A 23,160-nucleotide genomic window follows, 5' to 3' on the forward strand; every position below is an offset into this window, starting at 1 on the left:
TTATCGTATCTCCTAATCATATTGGGGTCCATATCCAAAGTGATTTAACCTGACAGAAACAGCTCCTGGCTGGTTAAATCACCTGTTTGATGCTAACTGCTAATTTTCAGCGGAACTTAACTGGTCAGCGCTGAACTGAAAACTGGATTATTTTGGAGGCTTTCCAGGGGCGGGTTTGGCTCTTGGCCAGATAAGTGTCAATACTCAGCACTTAAATGGTCATGTTAACCGCATAACAGTCAGTCCTATCTTGATACAGTAACCCATAGCTGGTTAAGTGCTGAATATTGCATTAGCCAGCTCTGGAAACCTGGAAATTCAGTGCCAGTACCCAGACATGTTCCAGGATTGAATTTCCAGATTTAATGCCGGCAGCTAAATATTGGACTCATTCTGTTTGCTGTCTGTCCCGTCTATTGAATAAGTATTTAATTTACTATTATCTTCCCTCCGATATTCAACCAGTGGTGGACAGCACTTTTGACTGCCTGCTACTGGCATTCAACCTGCCATTTGCAGCCACTGGCATTGAATATTCAATTCTTGCAACACCTGCTAGCGCATGACCAGTTAAGCCAGACTTAACAGGCCATAGCTTAACAGGTAAACATAGGACTGCTATCTATGCAGTCTTATTTGCCTGTTAAGCCCGGCTGGTTAAGTTCCGAATATCGGGACTTAACCTGTCATGCCCCAACATCGCCGGCTTTATTTTCAGCACTAACTAGGCATTTTTAGCAGAGATAACCGGTTAAATGCCACTGAAAATGACCAGTTACCTGCCAAGATGTGAGTTAACCAGTCAGCAGCCATTCCCAGCTAGTTAACTCGCACTGAATATCGGCCATCTTATTGCTGTTGTATCTAAAGCCTGTGATGTCAAACTGGAAAACAATGGTCAAACTGGATTATCATTATTGGTGGGGTAAGATCTGCATCACCTTTAAATATGAGACTATCATAATCAGAAAAACAGAAATGTGTTGGTTCCACTTGTTGTGAGAACCAGTGGAGAGATTACTGGCACATGAATTCTTTCTTTTCCTTTTTATATTTTTTTTCCTGGGGAGGGAATGAGTGGAGGGTGGTTCATGTCTTTTCTTCTTTTTTGTCTGCATAGACCCTGTTACCCAGCTTTACTGTTTTGTAATATCAAAAATTTATAGTTAACTGAGCCATTGATATCCTTACATATAGTCATATTTTTTGGTAGGGTTTTTTTTTTTTATATGATTGAAATTTTCATTAGGGTCAGAAATGCCTGTCTCTGTGCAAAGAAAATAACTCTGAAACTTAATTGAATGGGATCAAATTTGACTTGGGGAAACTAGTGAAAACATACATCAAGTTTGAAAAGGGACCAGACCAGACACGGGGTTCCAGAAAAATAGTCCCCCATTTGTACGGAAAAGGGAGTTCCAGCATCTGCAGCACAGAAACTGATATACTGAAACATAGCAGTTAGGGAATTGCTTCTTTCAAACTACTTCTGCCTTGTTCTCTGCTCTCCGGGTCACATACACACCTATACACCCACCCACAGCTGCACAGAAACACACAAGCACATCTACACAAGTATATACACATTCTCACACACCCACATACACACACATACAGACACACATTCCCCCCCATGGTCCCATCACACCACCCCCACCTTTCCTATTGTCATACCCTATCCCTGCTGGGCTAGCTTTTAATGATTCAGATGTGTATTTCATTTTCTTTGTTGTAAATTCTACTTATGTTTATATTTATTTAAAGCCTGCATTCATCTAAGGCAGATAACAAGCTTTGTAGCTTTCTGAATAGTTACTATATACATTAGGCAATATTTGCTGATGACTGTCACCATGTTGTTTTTTTTACACTGGCTGAATATTCAGTGTCAGAGTCAGGGTACTGGCAAGGAATATATGGGGTCGGGGTGGCTGCTGTGAATTACCCAGGTAGGTATTAAGGAACCACTGATGAATATCAGCAGTGCCTGGATAACTCCCACCCTCTCTCTGCCCTGGACTGGCCTGTCACTGATCAGATAGTGGCACAGCAGTCAGAACAGATATTCAGCTGCACTTGCCAATTAAATGCCACTGAATATATGCTCCCTAAACCACACTGAATATCGACCCCAGTGACAATTAGCAGGATAGTTATTAAAGTGTATTGTGACCATAACACAAAGTAATGAGATGCAAAGCATGCAAATACAGGTAAAGCACCTCATTACCATGTAAATTAAATAACAGAGCTGGTATTATTTTTCCTGGGCTGCATCTTATAAGGTCCAGGCACAGAGGAGTAATCCCCCCTTCCCCCAAAGACCCTGGAATCACTTCCAGAGCCTCCTGATCACAACCCCCATCAAAGGGCCCCCTCTCTTCCAAAGCCCTCTCCGCCTCCCGTGGGCACCACCTGACCTAACTTTACAAATCCTTGGGGTCTAGTGGGGTCAGGGCAGAAGCAATCACCCACCGGGTTCAAAATGGCATGTCAAACCCCACAGGTCAAGCTACCGCATTAGTGAATAAACTCTCTGTTGACAGTGACATCTAATGTCTCAAAATATTATTATACTTGGTTTCATTTCATTGTTCATTCCCAACCAAAAGAATGCTTGAGTAGTACTTCATTCAAACTGCCCCACCTCTCAACTCTCCAGGTCACAGACACACAGAGACAACCTAAAATACACACATACATTCAAAGGCAACACAAATATAAATCCCAATAAATAAAATAAATAAACACATGAGCCTGCATGTGCATAAACACAGACATGCAGAGGGGCTGGAAAGAATTCCATGAGCCATGCTCCATGTGCTTCCATCACTTGTAGTTATACTGTTTTAATATTTTTTCCCCACTTGGAATATCAAAATGATAACGCAGGTTTTAAATTTTTAGATAAATATATCTGTGACAGTAACAGAGACCTGGGTTCTAATCCTAAGTAGAAGGGACAGTTTAAGGAGCCTGGGTTGTATCCTTGGCTGGTAGCGTCTTTAGGACAGTAACTTCTCAACTATTAAAGTCTCAGGGACAATGACAGGAGGCCTCAGTTCTATCCCCAACTGATAGAATCTCTGAGACAGTGACAGGGGCTCTGGTATTTATTCCTGGCTGGTAAGAGTGCCTTGGATGCTAGCAGGAGACCTGGGTTTTATCCTCAACTGGTAGAGTCTGTGGGACAGCAACAAAGAGGTCTACATTTGGCTGGTAGAGTCTCAAGGACTGTAGCAGGAGTCTGAGTTCTATCCTCAGCTGTAGAGTCTCTGAGACAGTGACCTGGGAGTTTGTGTTCTATCCTGGCCTGGTAGATTCTCTGAGACAGTGACTGTGGTGTTTGGGTTCTCTTCTGGGCTGGTTGAGTGTGTGGAACTGGTACAGAGGGATCTGGGTTCTATTCTGGGGTGGTAGATTCTCAGGGAAAGTGACTGGGAGAGTCTGAGTTCTATCCTGGCCTGGTAGATTCTCTGGAATAGTGACCGAGAGGTCTGGATTCTGTCCTGGGCTGGTTGAGTCTCTGGGACAGTTCAGCAGTTCTGGGTCCTATTCCCAGCTAGTAAAATCTCTGAAACAGTAACAGGATGCCTGAGCTCTGTTCCTGGATGGTAGATTCTATGTAACTCTTTTACATATTGCACACACTTAGTACAAATAGAGAAATATCAGTTGCAAACAAAAAAAATAGAGAACACATCAAGTAAAATTAACCATTAAATCTGGTGGAGCAAAACATTTCCAACATAACGGATGAGATGGAGGTCAAAGGAAAGTCAGGTAGCAAGTGATTTGTAGAAATGGAAAGCAAAGGATTAAGGAGAGTTTCTGTCAGTACTGAGGAGCAGGTGCACAGGCCTGGAGCCCACTGCTCACATGTCCCTGACGCCAGAGCTCTGAGTAATGCAATTTCCTGATACCAGAAGACTCGGGTGCATGGGTGGCTGCCTAACAGACTTGTTTTTGAAACCGATAGAGACAGTTTCTGCTTGCTGCTCAGAGTACCAGACATGGCGGACAAACTCAATGGACATACTCGTATCTCACAAACAGTGCAAACGCTTAAGATCTGTACTCTATTTCATGTGGCTTTCCAAGTCCACAGATGGGGAGATGGTTTCAAAAGCTTGGCAAAGGGACAGAGGTTAACCCTTCTTGGACCAAGTATGCTCAGGTAGTTTTAAAAGACAAAGAAAGAATAATTTATCAGTGGTTATAGACAGGAAGGTGGGAATAAATTGGTTTTATAGTACACTCCAGTGAGATTAAAAGAAATGGGAGCAATTCTGGGCAGAGGGGCACAGATATCAGGGTTTCATATTAAAATTCAATTGGTCTGGAGACAATGGAAAATTTGGGATTTGCATAAGTGATGGCAGTAGTTTTATTTTGGGGGGAATTTAGCTGGAGCCTTTCCAATAGTAGTTCAAGGTCAGATCTATTTCAGGTACAGCAGGTATTTCCCTACCCCAAAACGTTTTCAATTGAAGACCCTCATTTCCTAACCTGTATGAGTGAGAGTCATGCGTTTACTCAGCAAATACACTCCATTTTTAATATTGTGAGTTATTAAAGAGTGGCCTAGTGGTTAGGGTGGTGGACTTTGGTCCTGAGGAACTGAGTTTGATTCCCGGCACAGGCAGCTCCTTGTGACTCTGGGCAAGTCACTTAACCCTCCATTGCCCCATGTAAGCCGCATTGAGCCTGCCATGAGTGGGAAAGCGCGGGGTACAAATGTAACAAAAATAAAATAGATACTATTGGAGATTCTACATGGAATGTTGCTACTATTGGAGATTCTACATGGAATTTTGCAATTCCACTAGCAACATTCCATGTAGAAGGCTGCGCAGGCTTCTGTTTCTGTGAGTCTGACGTCCTGCATGTACGTTCCATGTAGAAGGCTGCGCAGGCTTCTGTTTCTGTGAGTCTGACGTACGTGCAGGACGTCAGACTCACAGAAGCAGAAGCCTGCGCGGCCACATTGGTGATCTGCAAGGGCCGACTTCTACATGGAATGTTGCTAGTGGAATAGCAACATTCCATGTAGAATCTCAAATAGTAGCAACAGTGGAGGAGTGGCCTAGTGGTTAGGGTGGTGGACTCTGATCCTGGGGAACTGAGGAACTGAGTTCGATTCCCACTTCAGGCACAGGCAGCTCCTTGTGACTCTGGGCAAGTCACTTAACCCTCCATTGCCCCAGATACAAATAAGTACCTGTATACAATATGTAAACCGCATTGAGCCTGCCATGTGTGGGAAAGCGCGGGGTACAAATGTAACAAAAAAAAAATAAAGTGTTGCCTAAATTACAGAAAAAGTGACTTATCCAAGTTCACAGGGAGAATCAGTAGGAGAAGAGGGATTTGAAAGTCAGCTTTGTGGTGGTTTGAAACACACATAGAACTCTGTCCTTAGGCGTAATCACAGGATGAGCAGAGGAACCAGATATGTCACTTGACATTACATAAGTACATAAGTAATGCCACACTGGGAAAAGACCAAGGGTCCATCGAGCCCAGCATCCTGTCCACGACAGCGGCCAATCCAGGCCAAGGGCACCTGGCAAGCTTCCCAAACATACAAACATTCCACACATGTTATTCCTGGAATCTTGGATCTTTCCAAGTCCGTTTAGTAGCGGTTTATGGACTTGTCCTTTAGGAAACCGTCCAACCCCTTTTTAAACTCTGCTAAGCTAACCGCCTTCACCACTTTCTCCGGCAACGAATTCCAGAGTTTAATTACATGTTGGGTGAAGAAAAATTTTCTCCGATTTGTTTTAAATTTACTACACTGTAGTTTCATCGCATGCCCCCTAGTCCTAGTATTTTTGGAAAGTGTGAACAGAAGCTTCACATCCACCTGTTCCACTCCACTCATTATTTTATATACCTCTATCATGTCTCCCCTCAGCCGTCTCTTCTCCAAGCTATCATTTTAGTCGCCCTTCGCTGCACCTTTTCCAATTCTACTATATCTTTCTTGAGATGCGGCGACCAGAATTGAACACAATACTCAAGGTGCGGTCGCACCATGGAGCGATACAACGGCATTATAACATCCTCACACCTGTTTTCCATACCTTTCCTAATAATACCCAACATTCTATTCGCTTTCTTAGCCGCAGCAGCACACTGAGCAGAAGGTTTCAGTGTGTTATCGGCGACGACACCCAGATCCCTTTCTTGGTCCGTAACTCCTAACATGGAACCTTGCATGACGTAGCTATAATTCGGGTTCTTTTTTCCCACATGCATCACCTTGCACTTGCTCACATTAAACATCATCTGCCATTTAGCCGCCCAGTCTCCCAGTCTCGTAAGGTCCTCTTGTAATTTTTCACAATCCTGTCGTGATTTAACGACTTTGAATAACTTTGTGTCATCAGCAAATTTAATTACCTCGCTAGTTACTCCCATCTCTAAATCATTTATAAATATATTAAAAAGCAGCGGTCCTAGCACGGACCCCTGAGGAACCCCACTAACTACCCTTCTCCATTGTGAATACTGCCCATTTAACCCCACTCTCTGTTTCCTATCCTGGCTGTGTTGGGCATCCTTTTACCTGCTCTCTAAAGGCTTATAACTTCATCTTCCACTGTGTCCTGCTTCTTCATCTTCTGTATAAACAACCTGGGCATTGGTAATGCCTATTTTGCTGAACACAAACATCCACAAAAAGACACGGTGGTCATTAGATGGCAACATCGCCAATGAAATCGATTACATTTGTGTGAACAAGTGGTAGAGGTTGGCACTGCAAGATGTAAGAACATTCAGAGGGGCTGATGTGGGCTCTAACCATTAAAACTCTGACTGAAAAGGAAAAAAAGAAAGGAGACTTGTATGTTCATATGCAGTGGAGAAATCAAAGGACCATGCCACTGCCCAACAGTTCAGACCTACTTAAGCTGTACAATAAATTCTATATTTTACAACAGGCAAGTGAGATTAAACAACCAATGGACATAATTTAAGCAGACAATAAGGGGGAAATTCTAGACGCTCGAAAATCGGCGCTGGGCAAAACTGGCGCTAAGCATGATTCTATAAAGGGCACATGTCCTTTATAGAATCCAACTTAGCGCCGATCCCTGACCCTAACTTTTGGTGCCAGACTGAAACCTGGTGTAAATGCTGGCACTCAAGTTAGGCACGCTGTACGAATGTGCATAACTTTTCGGAAAGTCCCTTACATGTCCATGCTACACCCATGGTCAACCCCCTTTGAGTTACATGCTATTAGAGTTAGGCATCATGCAAATTTTAATGGGTGCCAATTAAGCTCAATAATTTTATTTTATTTGTTACATTTGTATCCCACATTTCCCACTTATTTGCAGGCTCAATGTGGCTTACATGGTACCGTAAAGGCATTCGCCAAGTCCAGTAGAGAAACAAATACAAGGTGATGTTGTGGTCGAGGAAGGTTCATGAGTTTCGGGCGCAATGGGGATAGAAGAAAGGAAGGGTTATGTGGTGTCCATTACCAGCTGTGGTTTTGCTGTGTTGCAAAGTACAGGCACTTATGTTGGGTCAGTAGACTATGCCTTTTTAAACAGGTAGGCTTTTAGTGATTTTCTGAAGTTTAGATGGTCGTAGGTTGTTTTCATGGCTTTTGGGAGTGCGTTCCATAGTTGTGTGCTTATATAGGAGAAGCTGGATGCATAAGTTGATTTGTATTTGAGTCCTTTGCAGTTCGGGTAGTGGGGGTTTAGGTATATTCATGATGATCCAATTGTTGGCACCCAATTATTGATGTTAATTGGCTCATTAGCCAATTAATTTGCATGCACATCTTATGAGAGTGCATAAATTATGGCATGCAAATCTAGGTGCCATATATAGAATCTGGGGGTAAATTTATTTATTCATACTTGTATCCTACAATTATCCAAAAATGTTATCAGTTCAGTGTGGCTTACATTTAACAGTTGTTAGAGATGATATTGATTCAATTACATTTACAAGATTGTATGATGCTTTGTTTTACACTGGTTGGCAAGATAACAGTGTGTATGGAATACTCATTGAGTTTCTTGAGAAGGTATGCCTTAGTTCTTTTCTTAAATGAACAGTTACATTACAGTTAGAGGTTTAGAGGTTGTGTTGTGTATTGTTGTTCCAGAATGATTAGTGCATATTTTACTCATATAATTTTCTGAAGAAGTAGGTCTTTAGGTCTTTTCTGAACTGGAGGTAGTTTGTGATGCTTCTTATGACTATGGGAATTGAGTTCCACCATTTTGAGCCCAAGTAGCTAAATCCCGCCATGTAGGTGGACTTGTATAGTATGTTTTTGAAGTTGGGCAGGTGAAGTAGTAGGTAACCTCTGGTTCCTGGGTTTGCATTTCTTGGTGATTGTTTGATCATGTCTAGCATGTAGTCCAGTGACATGCCAAACAGTATTTTGAAGATGACTGTACTAGTTTTGAAAAATAGTCTTGCCTTGATCGGGAGCCAATGTATTTATTTTATTGATTTATTTTTAAAATTTGTAGACCACTTAAAACTAGGTGGTTTCCAATAAAACATTCATAATTCATTACACATTATAGCACAGGACAATACATGGCAGAATACACTACAACAAAGTCCCCACAATATCAGCAAAATAGTAAAAATAAACGAAGCCACAAAAAAGCTATCACAAAGGCAAAACTGCCCAGGGAGAGCATTCCATAATGAAATTCCCGCAGACACAAATGCAGAAGCCCTTGTGTCAGCATAATGTAAATATACTACCTCATCTGTTAACAGTCGCATGGCAGTCTCTGATCTTAATACCCATCTTGGCTGGTAGATGGGCCAAAACTTGTTTCAAATAACCAGTGACCAGTGCAACTGCTTAAGCACTGCAGAAATATGAGAGAACTTTGATACTCCCATTAAAACTCAAGCAGCCATGTTCTGGATTACTTGCAATGCTCTTACACTTAATGCAGACATGCCAATGTACAATGCATTGCACTAATCCAGCTGCAGAGGCAGAATCTTCATTGTAAGCCCTCATTGATTTCACATTCGTGTAGGAAATCTATGAGCCTTTTTTGTGTTGCAGCTGTTGGTGGTTTTTCATTTGACATTAGCAGAGCTTGTGTGTTCAGTACGTTTTTCATTAGTTCATATATTTTTTTCATGTTTATCTCTTCTGGGAGCACGTATGTGCTATAGTATTCCGCTTTGGCTCTTTTTATGATGTGTTTGTACTTGCTTATGCCTTTCCTTCATGCGGTTTTGTTCATGTCTGATTTCTTTTTAGACCATTTTCTTTCCAGTTTCCTGCATCTCTAATAGTTCCTCGTTGAACCAGGGGCACAGTTGTCGTTTCCTCTTTGTTTTAATTTTGAGTGGTGCTATTTCGTTTAATGTATTTCCACTTATTTCGTCCCAGTTTCTCATGAAGTGAATATTAGTGGGTATTATGTTTGGTCATTCATCGCTGTTGACCAGAAGCTATGGTTGTCCACTTTTCCTCTGGTTAGGGCAGTGTGTGGTGTCCTCAGTTCTCTGTTTTTGTGGCGGAGTGGCCTAGTGGTTAGGGGGTGGACTTTGGTCCTGGGGAACTGAGGAACTGAGTTCGATTCCTGGCACAGGCAGCTCCTTGTGACTCTGGGCAAGTCACTTAACCCTCCATTGCCTGCCGCATTGAGCCTGCCATGAGTGGGAAAGCGCGGGATACAAATGTAACAAAAAAAAATAAAATTCTCTTTCCATTGAAGTGTGAAGGTGAGTTTGTTATGGTCTGACCATGGCACCTCTGCCCAGTTATGATTCTCTATTATATGGTTGTTATTGACTAAGAACCTGTAAGCTAGTATGTCTAATTGATGACCTTTTACATGAGATGAGATGGTTGGTGCCGTTTTGAAGTTCCATTGGTTCAGGAAGTTTGTTAGAAGCCTGGTGTTGGCGTCATGTTGCTTGTCTAGATGTAGATTGGTATCACCTAGTAGAAGGCCATTTGAGAAGTTTGTGCAAATGTTTGATATGAAGTCCATGAAGTTGTCTTGGGTGTTGGACCATCTTCCAGGCACGCAGTAGAAAAGGATACCGCACACTTGATCAGTTAATGTTGAGTCTGTGATTTTGCATGCCACAATTTCAATCGCAGGGGATATATGTTCAGCTATGGTTTCTACTGTAAAGAAGGCTTTATATATTAAGGTGACCCTGATCCTTTCTTTTGAGTTCTGTTGATGTGTGCTGTTTTATATCCCGGTGGGCATAAGTCAAGAAGTACTGGGTCGTCTCGCATTTCAGCCACTGTTATGAATAGTATACCTAATTGCTCAGTTTCAATCCAGTCTCTAATTATGCTTGACTTGATGATTTTGATTTTGCAGAGGAGACAACTGGACAAAAAAGTGTGTCATAAAGGGAATTCTGAATACAGGATGGAACATGGCAGCTGACAGACAAAAGGAAGACAGACAAAAGTCAATGGGAAACAGCTGCAGTTAAATACCAATTAACAGCTGCAGTTAAATACCAATTACTTGATCCCCAAATTAAAAGGAAATCAAGGACAGCTTCATGGAACAGCTAGTTCAGGAGCCGACAAGAGAAGGAAAAATACTAGACTTAGTCCTTAGTGGCGCTCATGATCTAGTGCAGGGGGTAACGATACGAGGGCCGCTTGATAACAGTGATCATAATATGATCGGTTTTGATATTGGCATTGAAGGAAGTGAAACTAGGAAATCAAGTACGCTAGCGTTTAACTATAGAAAAGGTGATTACGACAAAATGAGAAAAATGGTGAAAAAAAGACTGAAAGGAGCAGCTCGCAGAGTAAAAAACTTGCATCAGGCGTGGATGCTGTTTAAAAACACCATCCTGGAGGTTCAGGACAAATATATTCCACGTATTAGAAAAAAGGGAAAAAAGACTAAACGTCAGCCGGCGTGGCTAAACAGTAAGATAAAGGAAATCATTAGAGCCAAAAAACAATCCTTCAGAAAGTGGAGAAGAGAACCAACTGAAAGTAACAGGATAGATCATAAGGAATGCCAAGCCAAATGCAAAGCGGAGATAAGGAGGGCAAAAAAGGACTTTGAGAAGAAATTAGCGTTGGAAGCAAAAATACATAGTAAAAATTTTTTTAGATACATTAAAAGCAGGAAACCGGCCAAAGAGTCGGTTGGGCCGCTGGACGAAAATGGTGTTAAAGGGGCGATCAAGGAGGACAAAGCCGTAGCGGAGAAATTAAATGAATTCTTTGCTTCGGTCTTCACCGAGGAGGATTTGGGGGGGACACCGGTGCCGGAAAGAATATTTGAAGCGGGGGAGTCGGAGAAACTAAACAAATTCTCTGTAACCTTGGAGGATGTAATGGGTCAGTTCAGCAAGCTGAAGAGTAGTAAATCACCGGGACCTGATGGTATTCATCCCAGAGTATTAATAGAACTAAAAAATGAACTTGCGGAGCTACTGTTAGAAATATGCGATCTGTCCCTAAAATCGAGTGTAGTACCGGAAGACTGGAGGGTAGCCAATGTTACTCCGATTTTTAAGAAGGGTTCCAGAGGAGATCCGGGAAATTATAGACCGGTGAGTCTGACGTCGGTGCCGGGCAAGATGGTGGAGGCTATTATTAAGAATAAAATTGCAGAGCATATACAAAAACATGGACTGATGAGACAAAGTCAGCACGGATTTAGTGAAGGGAAGTCTTGCCTCACCAATCTAATGCATTTTTTTGAGGGGGTAAGCAAACATGTGGACAATGGGGAGCCGGTTGATATTGTATATCTGGATTTTCAGAAGGCGTTTGACAAAGTGCCGCACGAAAGACTCCTGAAGAAATTGCAGAGTCATGGAATCGGAGGTAGGGTATTATTATGGATTAAGAACTGGTTGAAAGATAGGAAGCAGAGAGTAGGATTGCGTGGCCAGTATTCTCAGTGGAGGAGGGTAGTTAGTGGGGTCCCGCAGGGGTCTGTGCTGGGTCCGTTGCTTTTTAATGTATTTATAAATGACCTAGAGATGGGAATAACTAGTGAGGTAATTAAATTCGCCGATGACACAAAATTATTCAGGGTCGTCAAGTCGCAGGAGGAATGTGAACGATTACAGGAGGACCTTGCGAGACTGGGAGAATGGGCGTGCAAGTGGCAGATGAAGTTCAATGTTGACAAGTGCAAAGTGATGCATGTGGGTAAGAGGAACCCGAATTATAGCTACGTCTTGCAAGGTTCCGCGTTAGGAGTTACGGATCAAGAAAGGGATCTGGGTGTCGTCGTCGATGATACGCTGAAACCTTCTGCTCAGTGTGCTGCTGCGGCTAGGAAAGCAAATAGAATGTTGGGTGTTATTAGGAAGGGTATGGAGTCCAGGTGTGCGGATGTTATAATGCCGTTGTATTGCTCCATGGTGCGACCGCACCTGGAGTATTGTGTTCAGTACTGGTCTCCGTATCTCAAAAAAGATATAGTAGAATTGGAAAAGGTACAGCGAAGGGCGACGAAAATGATAGTGGGGATGGGACGACTTTCCTATGAAGAGAGGCTGAGAAGGCTAGGGCTTTTCAGCTTGGAGAAGAGACGGCTGAGGGGAGATATGATAGAAGTGTATAAAATAATGAGTGGAATGGATCGGGTGGATGTGAAGCGACTGTTCACGCTATCCAAAAATACTAGGACTAGAGGGCATGAGTTGAAGCTACAGTGTGGTAAATTTAAAACGAATCGGAGAAAATTTTTCTTCACCCAACGTGTAATTAGACTCTGGAATTCGTTGCCGGAGAACGTGGTACGGGCGGTTAGCTTGACGGAGTTTAAAAAGGGGTTAGATAGATTCCTAAAGGACAAGTCCATAGACCGCTATTAAATGGACTTGGAAAAATTCCGCATTTTTAGGTATAACTTGTCTGGAATGTTTTTACGTTTGGGGGACGTGCCAGGTGCCCTTGACCTGGATTGGCCACTGTCGGTGACAGGATGCTGGGCTAGATGGACCTTTGGTCTTTCCCAGTATGGCACTACTTATGTACTTATGTACTTATGAGCTGACGAGAGACTGGTTAGAGATAAAGGGAGAAGAGGCGACAGAACCAGATAACCAAAATGATACAAAGGCACTGTTAGATAACTGACAGGAAAAAGAAGACATTCCAACATTCTAATCAAAGATAAAAATGGGAAGATTTTGCTAATGTAACCCTTTGCTATATTGGAGCCCTGGGTAGGAGGAGTCCAACATGGAGTCCACACTTGAGGATGTCCTGATTTGTGGAATCTCAGTGTGGGGTGGAGCTGATGATCTCTATATAAGGGAGGACAGTACTGTAAGATTTGTCCTTGGTAGCCTGTGTTTCAGAAGTCTACAACCCCCGTCAAGTGACCCGCTGGAACAAAAGAGGGTTACCTGTTGAGCCAACCCTGATAGAGCAGCAGGGTCAGGGTCATTGCTGTTAATCTCCTGAGCCAATTAGAGGAGCTGACCTGCGGGCTGAAATTGGGGAGTCTCACCGCAAACCGGGCTCAAGGGTAGGACGCTGTCTGCCCATGGCTGGTGATTTCTTTCAAGGTAAACCCCTGAAAGACTTGGACAGTTAATGCTGGATCCAAATCTCCATTGATAATGGTGCTACAACGGAGAAGTTGATTTCAGGGTGTCAACTGGCTACAGGTCAGGCGAAAGGGGTTTTACATATATGCATAGCCCAAGAAGGAAAGATTGTATGGTCTTGTGACTTTGTAAGATCAAGTCTGGTTACCATCATAGCTGTGTGTTGAGGACTTCCATGACAATTGCTGCAGTGTTCCATTGTTAAATAAAGTTCAGTTAATTTTCTTGACTGTCCTGGCTACTGAGTGGTTCCGGAGGCAAAGGTCAGAGAGCTTAACCTACCTAAGTAAGAAAAGTGAGTTACACTAACATAAGGAGAACACTTCAGGAAAATGTAGTATCATCCAAACCCAGATGAAACTTTCAATTGTGATGCTTTCGCTCCCAATGATGAATTAAGAGTAAAATAAAAAGAAATGACAGAAGAAGTTGGTATGACAATAGCAGCATTGAAAAGCAATAAGAATGCTGGACCAGACCAGATTCCAGTAGAACTGATGAAGTATGATGGTACTGGAACATAAACGAACTAGTCAGACTATTGATGTGTTGACATGCAGAATACGTTTCAGAAGAATGAAGTGCGGGGGGGTGACTGTCAAGTTACCAAAGAAGGACAACATCACTGAATGATGCAATTGGAGAGGCATTATACTTCTGTTGGTCCTCAGCAAGGTCTTTTGTACTGTGCTATTAAGCGGTTACAGTGTACTGTTGGTATCATCCTGCATGAGGGGCAAGCAGGTTGTCACAGTGGTGGATAGTGCAATGAGTAAATATTTACACTGTGGAATTTCACTGAACAAAGCCTTCAATTTCAAAAGTCATTGTCACTAAATTCCATTAACTTCAACCAGGCATTTGATAACATGTACAGGGAATCAGTCTGGAGCATTGCAACAATGTAAGGAAACACCCAACATTATATCAACATACTCAAGAATAGTTATCTGCTCTCTAGTTGCAGTGTTAAGACAAACTTCTTCAATATTGTCACTGATGTGCACAAGGCTATGTACTTGAGTCAATTTTGTTTCTTATGGCTATAGATTTTGTCACGCAGAAAACACTTAACAGTCCAAATGTTGGCATTCAGAGGAAAGATCAGAATTGTCTTACGGACTTGAACTTTGATGATGATATAATACCTCTGGAAGAAATGAGAGCTTGCAGGAAGACTGCTGGGCTGAAAACAATGAACAAAAGACCAATATCATGAAAGCTGGTGGTCAAGAACATAAGAATAGCCATACTGGGTCAGACTAATGGTCCATCTAGTCCAGTATCCTGCTTCCAGCAGTGGTCTATCCAGGTCACAAGTACCTGGCAGAGTCCCAAAAAGTAGCAAGATTCTATGCTACCAATCCTAGGGACAGCAGTGGCATCCCCATGTCTATCTCACTAGCAGACTACAGACTTTTCCTCCACGAACTTGTCCAAACCTTTTTTAAACCCAGATATGCTAACTGTTGTAACCACATCCTCTGGTAATGAGTTCCAGAGCTTAACTATTCATTGAGTGAAAAAATATTTCCTCCTATTTGTTTTAAAAATATTTTCATGTAACTTTGTACTTTTTAAAACAGTGAAAAATTGATTCACTTTTACCCATTTTACTCCACTCAGGGTTTTGTAGACCTGAATCATATCCCTCTTCAGGCATCTCTTTTCAAGCTGAAGAGTCCTAACCTCTTTAGCCTTTCCTCATACGGAGGAGTTCCATCCCCTTTATCATTTTGGTCACTCTTCTATGAACCTTTTCTAATTCCACTATATCTTTTTTGAGATACAGTGACCAGAAGTACACACAGAATTGCCTCTACATGAATAACCACTAACCAACAACCTGTTGAAGACGTGACAACTTCATCTATTTTGGTAGCATTAGGGGCAATGAGGAACATCTCCTTTAGGTTCCCTGATGCTACACATGAAAACCTATACCTATTCTATAACAGCATCTAGGTGCCCACATTCCATTACAGAATGCTAGCATATCCTGGCATCGATTTTTCATTTACATGCTCACAGTTACACCAGCCATAGACCTGACATGACTGAAATTGCCAAAATGGAGCAAGGGCACACATAACTTGCAGTATTATGTAAGTTGCATGCATGCATAACTGTCCCAAGATCTACCCATGTGAACGCCTCCGTTGCATTTACATTTAACATTTTTATTGATTTTGCATTCATGAGCAACAGTATAAAAGACAAAGGACTAAATACTGTTGAGTAGATAATTGCAGTGTATCTAGTTTCTAATGCTCATCCCATGATTTCCCCATAGTAAGGGCTATGTGTTTTGATTTATAAATAGTGCTGTTTTGGGGGGGGTTTTTTCTCACTGGATTAATATATGATCTTTTGCTTCTCCTCTTCTCTCTGGCGAAGTAACAGACACATTGTAGAAGAGCGTAAGCACCAGAAACATGGTGAGCAGAATCTAGGAATGATACTTGCTCTGTTTGACATACATATAAGAATGGCTTCTTTAGGATAAAGTCCAAAACACAAAGAAAAGCAAAACTTCCACAGGTAAGTGTAAGCAAACAAAGGGGTGGAAGAAATAAAGCATCAAGATGATCCAATGGTGTAAAATACAGTACCTTTATTAAGAGTTGTATATGCAAGTCCCAAATAGACGGCCTGTGTTCAGTACGTCTATCTGGGACTTGCATATACAACTCTTAATAAAGGAACTGCAATAGCTTCTTTAAGGCATTGATTTGGGATATATAGCTGATTGCTGTGATTTACTTTCTCTTACTCTTTCCCCCACTTTCTCTTTTTGTCTCCTCTCTGCTCCTCCCTTTTCCCCTTTAGTGTCTTGGTTCTTTCTTTTCCTCTGATGCATTTACTGATCTGGACTATCAGATCTCAGTACTGAAAGAGCACTTTCTCCCATGGGAAATGGCCACAATGGAATAAGAAATTAAGAATGTGAAAAATAAGGTATTGCCAAAAAGGAAAGTGATTGAAGCTGAAGATGGAAGTGATAGGATGAGGAGTGTTTTGGGGAGGATTTGGGTACTTACATGTGAAAGGAATATGCTCTGCCTCTGTACAGGCTGAATGCGCTGTCATACACATCACTGGCCAGTGAGAGACTATCCTCTGACCCCCAGCTCGTGCCCACCAGATTAGCACGAGAAGCCCGTATCAGCGGTTCCACCCCTAGATGCCTGATTTCCACCCCACTGGTGTTCAGCAGGATCGCTTGCCTTGGGTTCCTGGCCAGGATATCCAGTGGCCGGCCAGTAGCAGAATAGAAGAAGGGTCCCCTAGCTGGTACACTGTCACAAATGTCCTTTTCCACTATGGTCTGCTGACTCCCGGACCAGTCCGAGTGATCCTCCATCTGGGATGTGCCAATCAGTGTGCTTGGAGTGGTGTTCAGAGAGCTACCCACAATAGTGTCGGACTCTCCTGAGACAAGAACCAAGATATGAAAATGCAGAAAGAAACTGAAATCATCAGCTAGCATCGTAGGAAAAGACCTGAATGTGAGAGGGACGAACAGACTCACAGGCACAGAGCAAGATGGACAGAAGGAGGAGTCAAAAACCTTGAAGTGAGTGGGACATTCAAACTCACACATGCACAGAGCAGGACAGAGTGATGTAGGGATTATTAATTCATGTACAGATACAATAACTGTCTTTCTTCTACAAAAGGGAATCAACAGGAAAGGCAGAAATACAAACAGCCTCAAAAACATATCCATTCACATCCTAGAATTGTGATTTAAATTAATCTATTATTTAATTCCATTAATACCTTGCGTTCTCATTAATTCCCTTAATTATAATGAATTCATTTCATCCATTATTCATTCAAAACCTTACATACTCATCTAAACCAGTCCCTCGCTCTCTGGCTATAGAAAGATATAAACTCAAAGGAAAACACCAAATTTACAACTTATTAAGGCAGATGGCGAGTAATGAGCTGTGAGGGGCTCAGACATTCAGCAGTGAGATTTATAGTCAGTGAGGTGCAGTGTGTTGGGGAGCAGTGAGATATACAGTCAGGAACGTGTAGTGTGTTGAGAGTAATGAGATATACAGTCAGGGAGATGCAGTGTGTTGGGGAGCAGTGAGATATAGTCAGGGAGGTGCAGTGTGTTGGGGAGCAGTGAGATGTAGTCAGGGAGGTGCAGTGTGTTAGGGAGAAGTGATCTGCACAGTCATGGAGGTGCAGTGTTTTGGGGACCAGTGAGATATAGTCAGGGAGGCGCAGTGTGTTGGGGAGCATTGAGATGTACAGTTCAGGGAAGTGCAGTGTGTTGTGGAGCTTTGAGATGTACAGTCAGGAACATGCAGTATGTTGAGAGCAGTGAGATGTACAGTCAGGGAGATGCAGTGTGTTGGGGAGCAGTGAGATATACAGTCAGTGAGGTGCAGTGTGTTAAGGTGCAGTGAGATGTACAGTTCAGGGAGGTGCAGTGTGTTGTGGAGCATTGAGATGTACAGTCAGGAAGGTGCAGTATGTTGGGGAGCATTGAGATGTACAGTCAGGAAGGTGCAGTATGTTGGGGAGCACTGAGATATACAGCTCAGGAAGGTACAATGTGATGGGGATCAGTGAGATGTACAGTCAGGGAGGTGCAGTGTGTTGGGAAACAGTGAGATGTACATATGGTTCAGGGAGGTGCAATGTGTTGGGGAATGGTGAGCTATACAGTCAAGGAGATGCAGTGTGTTGGGGAGCAGTGAGATGTACAGTCGTGTAGGTGCAATGTGTTGGGGAGCAGTGAGATATACAGTCAGGGAGATGCAGTGAGTTGGGGCGTAGTGAGATGTACAAGCAGGGAGGTGCAGTGTGTTGGGGAGCAGCAAGATATACAGTCAGGAGGTGCAGTGTGTTGGGGAATAGTGAGATGTACAGTTCAGGGAGCTACAGTGTGATGGGGAGAGTTAGATAGACAATCAGGGAGGTGCAGTGTGTTGGGAAGCAGTGAGATGTATAATTCAGGGAGGTGCTATGTGTTGGGGAGCAGTGTGTTGGGGAGCATTGAGATGTACAGTCAGGGAGGTGCAGTATGCTGGGCAGCAGTGAGATGTACAGCTGGGGAAGGTGCAGTGTATTTGGGAGCAGTGAGGTATATAGCTCAGAGAGGTATAGGAGATGCAGTGTGCTGAGGAGTAGTGAGATGTACAGTCAGGGAGGAGCAGGAGATACAGTGGGCTGAAGAGCAGTGAGATGTACAGTCCGGGAGGTGCAGTGTGTTGGGAGCAGTGAGACGTACAGTCAGGGAGGTGCAGTGTGTTGAGAGCAGTGAGCTGTACAGTCAGGAAGGTGCACTGTGTTGGATAGCAGTGAGATGTACAACACATGGAAGTGCAGTGTGTTGGAGACCAGTGAGATGTGCAGCTCAGGGAAATGCAGTGTATTGGGAAGCAGCAAGATGTACAGTTCAGGGAGATGCAGGAGATGCAGTATGCTGAGGAGCAGTGAGATGAACAGTTCAGGGAGGTGCAGTGTGCTGAGGAGCAGTGAAATGTATAGTTTAGGAAGGTGCAGACGATACAGTGTGCTGAGGAGCAGTGAGATGAACAGTTCAGGGAGGTGCAGTGTGCTGAGGAGCAGTGAAATGTATAGTTTAGGAAGATGCAGACGATACAGTGTGCTGAGGAGCAGTGAAATGTATAGTTTAGGAAGGTGCAGACGATACAGTGTGCTGAGGAGCAGTGAGATGAACAGTTCAGGGAGGTGCAGTGTGCTGAGGAGCAGTGAAATGTATAGTTTAGGAAGATGCAGACGATACAGTGTGCTGAGGAGCAGTGAGATGTACAGTTCAGGTAGGTGCAGTGTTTTGGAGAGAAAGAGATATGCAGCTCAGGAAGTTGCAGTGTTATGGGGAGCAGTGAGAAAAACAGCTGGGGCAGGGGCAGTGTATTGGGGATAAATGAGTTGTATGCCTCAGGAAGGTGCAAGGTGTTGAGGAGCAGTGAGATGTACAGCTCAGGAAGGTGCAGTATGCTGGGAAGCACTGACATATATATCTTAGGAAAATACAATGCAGTGCATTATTTATCATTTATCTTATGTGATTACCTCTAGAAAACCTCTCAAGGCATTTTAAAATGACACACAATAAAACCCATAATAGTATTTTATGCATTGATTCGAATGTGGAATAGAAGTGATTTATAAATGCTTTTAAGTAAATAACAAATATACATGCAGGATTCACAAAGCTCCCCATTACCCCTCCTCCCCACTTTCACCTTGTTACCCTTCCTCCATCCTCTCCAGAGCTAAACTTACAACTGGCCAGCATTACATACAAAGAAATAACAAAGGCCTGTACTCGCTCCACACCTACTTTGTGTATTCATCTCCATGAGCCATATGATTAAAACACACCTTAATCTTTTTATAGAAACAGGAAATCATTCATACATTGAATCTTTAACAGGGAACTAAAGTATTGGAGCAATGACAGAAAATGTTTTTCTTCTAGAAATCTGTAAGTGAACTTCTCTAAAGGAAGGGCACACAGCAAATCATGCTGGGAGAAACACAAAGATACAGTGACACAACTATTGTATTCCCAGTCTCTCTGTATGACAGGGGAGTGAAATGTAAGGCTCACGAATGTGCAGTATGTTGGACAGCAATGGGATATATGACTCAGGGCAGTGCAGTATAGTTCTCTGTGTTGGAAAGTAGTGGGATAATCTTTAGGGATGTGCAGTGCACTGTTTAGAAGCATGGTGAGATGTAAGCCTTAGAAGAAATGTGGTGTGTGTTGGAAAGCAGTGAGATATAAGATGCAGGGATGTGCAGTGCAGGGCAGTGAGTAGAAGGATGGTGAGGTTTAACCCTCAGGAATGTGAAGTATGCTGTAGAACATTGAGATATAAACTGCAGGGATGTGCAGTGCAGGGTAGTGCAGTGTATGAAAATTAAGGCTCAGGGATATGGTAAAAGTATGCCTTACCTGCTGATAATTTTCTTTCCTTTACTAGCAGCAGATGAATCCAGGAACTGGTGGGCTATGTCCATCTACCAGCAGGTGGAGATAGAGATTACAAAGCTGAAGGCAGTGACACTAGACAGCCAGATCCTCCTTCAATCAGTATATGTCTCTTCACAAAGCAGTATCAAACAAGAAACAAAACTGTGATCCTTCCTCACCAATGAACCAGAACAGAAACATGTTTCCTTAACATATAACACATAAGCTCGAAAAGACCTTCTCTTCTGTTTTCCCTACTAAACCAGAAAGAAGCAGTTGGTCATTAATTTGGTTTTTATTTATTTATTTTTTAACAATACCAGGAATAAACATGCTGAGAAAACAAGTACCACGGCTCACAATGGGCAAGATCCTGTTGTCCTTATTGGACAACCTTATTGGATCTATGTTAATGTCATAGTTAACACTGATTGGATATGGTAATGAGTTCGTTAGTTCTTCTTGGAAATGCTAATAATGGACTGGCTCTTCCTGGAAGACTAAGTCATCTTCCTGAGGAGTTATCTTGTATTTTTCACTAAAACATCTGTGACCACCATGTTGCTAAACAATGTTACTCTGTTTTTCCACTTACGCCCATTCTTTATTCTTCTGCATCAGAATGTCACAACAGATCATGAGTTCTGCAGTCACAATGAAGTTCAGGTTACAGTCATGGGCCTGTAAGGTTTTCTCTCATTTTAGATCCTGAACCAAAGTCAGGCCTTGAACCAAAGCTCATAGCTGGAATGATAATAGACAATGGCAACCAAAAGCACTGCTTTAAGGGTAAGATCCTTATCAGAAGCCTTCCACAACAGCTTGAAAGGAGTCCCCTGCAAGGTGCAGAGAAGGCGATTGAGATTCCAGTGTGGACAAAGCCGCTGAAGCTGAGGATGAAGATGCAGCACTCCCCTCAAGAAACGCACCACATCGGGGTGCAAGGCCAGAGAAGAGCCAGACACCTGCTCCCGGTAGCAGGCCAAAGCGGCCACCTGCACTCAAAGAGAATTATAGGTCAAACCCTTGGCCAAGCCATCCTGCAAAAAAGTTAACAGCATGGAAGCCAGCAAGGGTGACCAAGCGTGGGCCGTACACCACGCCTCAAAGGTCCTCCACACCCATGCATACACAGAAGTGGAATGCTTACAAGTTCGCAGCATGGTAGCTATCACTGCATCTGAATAACCCTTGTTCCTCAAGCGCGACCTCTTAAGAGCCAAGCTGTAAGACCAAAGCGGGAGGGATCCTCCATCTCGACGGGACCCTGGTGGAGAAGGTCGGGACTGACCAGAAGTAGAGACGGAGGAGCCACCAGTAGACAAACGAGGTCCACATATCAGGGATGTCTCGGCCAATCCAGAGCAACCAGAATGACTCGGCCCCTGTGGTGTGCGATCTTGAGAATTACCAGGCTGATCAGAGGCCAAGTAGGAAAGATGTAAAGAAGGCCCTCCTCCAGCCAGGTCTGAAGCAGAGCGTCCAGCCCTGCAGAGCCAAACTCTTTCCAACAACTGAAGAACCTGGGCACTTTGGAGTTCAGACGGGATGACATCAAATCCACATCTGGTGTTCCCCACCAGCGGCAAATCTGGTGAAACACTGCCATCGACAGTTCCCACGCCATTGGATCCAGGAGATGCTGACTAGGAAAGTCCATTTACACATTGCAATGACCTGCGATGTGAGCCACCGATAGACCGAGAACGTGGTGCTCGGCCCACTACACGAGACGCCTCAGCTGCCAGGGTCTGACTCTGAGTACTGCCCTGATGATTGATGTACACTACCGCCATTGTGTTGTCTGAGAGAACCCGAACCAATTTGTTGACCAAAAAGTCCTGGAAGGCTAAGACTTTCATCACCGCACGAAGCTCCAGGCAATTGATCAGCCACTCCACCTCCTGCACCCAGCAGGCTGTGCACCTGAGTCTGAAGCTTGATCCTCCTGTCTTAGGGCAAGAAGTCAACCCCAGCCATGTCAAATCGGACACCCAGATAGTCCAGAATCTGAGACAGAATGAGATGGCTCTTTTGAAGGTTGACCACCCAGCCCAAGGACTCTAGGAACCAGATGACCCAAGAAGTAGCCTTGAGACTCTCCTCCACCGAATCATCTAGATAGGGGTGAACTCTGATGCTTCCCTTTCAGAGGGAGGCCACCACCTTAACCATGACCTTGGAGAAGGTATGGGGAGCAGTAGCGAAGCCAAAATGCAACGCCCGAAATTGGAAATGCCGTCCCAGAATGGCAAAACGGAGAAACTGCTGATGAGGAGGCCAAATAGGAATGTGCAGATACGCCTCCATGAAGTCCTTGGCCATGAGAAACTCCCCCGGCTGCACTGTTGCCACCACTGACCACAGAGTCTCTATGTGGAAGTGCTGGACCACAAGACACTGGTTTACTTCCACAGGTCGAGAATCAAGTGGAAGAAATCCCTTTGCGAGGCAACAAAGAAATAGATCAAGTAACATCTAGGGCAGATCTCTGAAAAGGGCATGGGCACCACCACCCCAAGCTCCAGAAGGGACTGCACAGTGGCCTCGACCGCCACTTGTTTGGAATCAGTGAAGCACCTGGACTCCAGGAACACCTCGCCTTCAGG

At 43.5% G+C, this 23,160-nt stretch overlaps 1 protein-coding gene across 1 annotated transcript in view; it reads right to left on the reverse strand.

Annotated features, from left to right (window-relative positions):
- The window catches only part of SPEG (striated muscle enriched protein kinase), a 495,656-nt gene that overhangs the window by 319,506 nt on the left and 152,990 nt on the right, over positions 1-23,160 (reverse strand). The window contains exon 3 of the mRNA XM_030208751.1: positions 16,809-17,013. Within this exon, the coding sequence (XP_030064611.1) occupies positions 16,809-17,013 (205 nt within the window). The remainder of the gene's footprint in view (positions 1-16,808; positions 17,014-23,160) is intronic.

This window comes from Microcaecilia unicolor, chromosome 7 (genome assembly GCF_901765095.1).
Source record: "Microcaecilia unicolor chromosome 7, aMicUni1.1, whole genome shotgun sequence".
Taxonomy (NCBI): domain Eukaryota; kingdom Metazoa; phylum Chordata; class Amphibia; order Gymnophiona; family Siphonopidae; genus Microcaecilia; species Microcaecilia unicolor.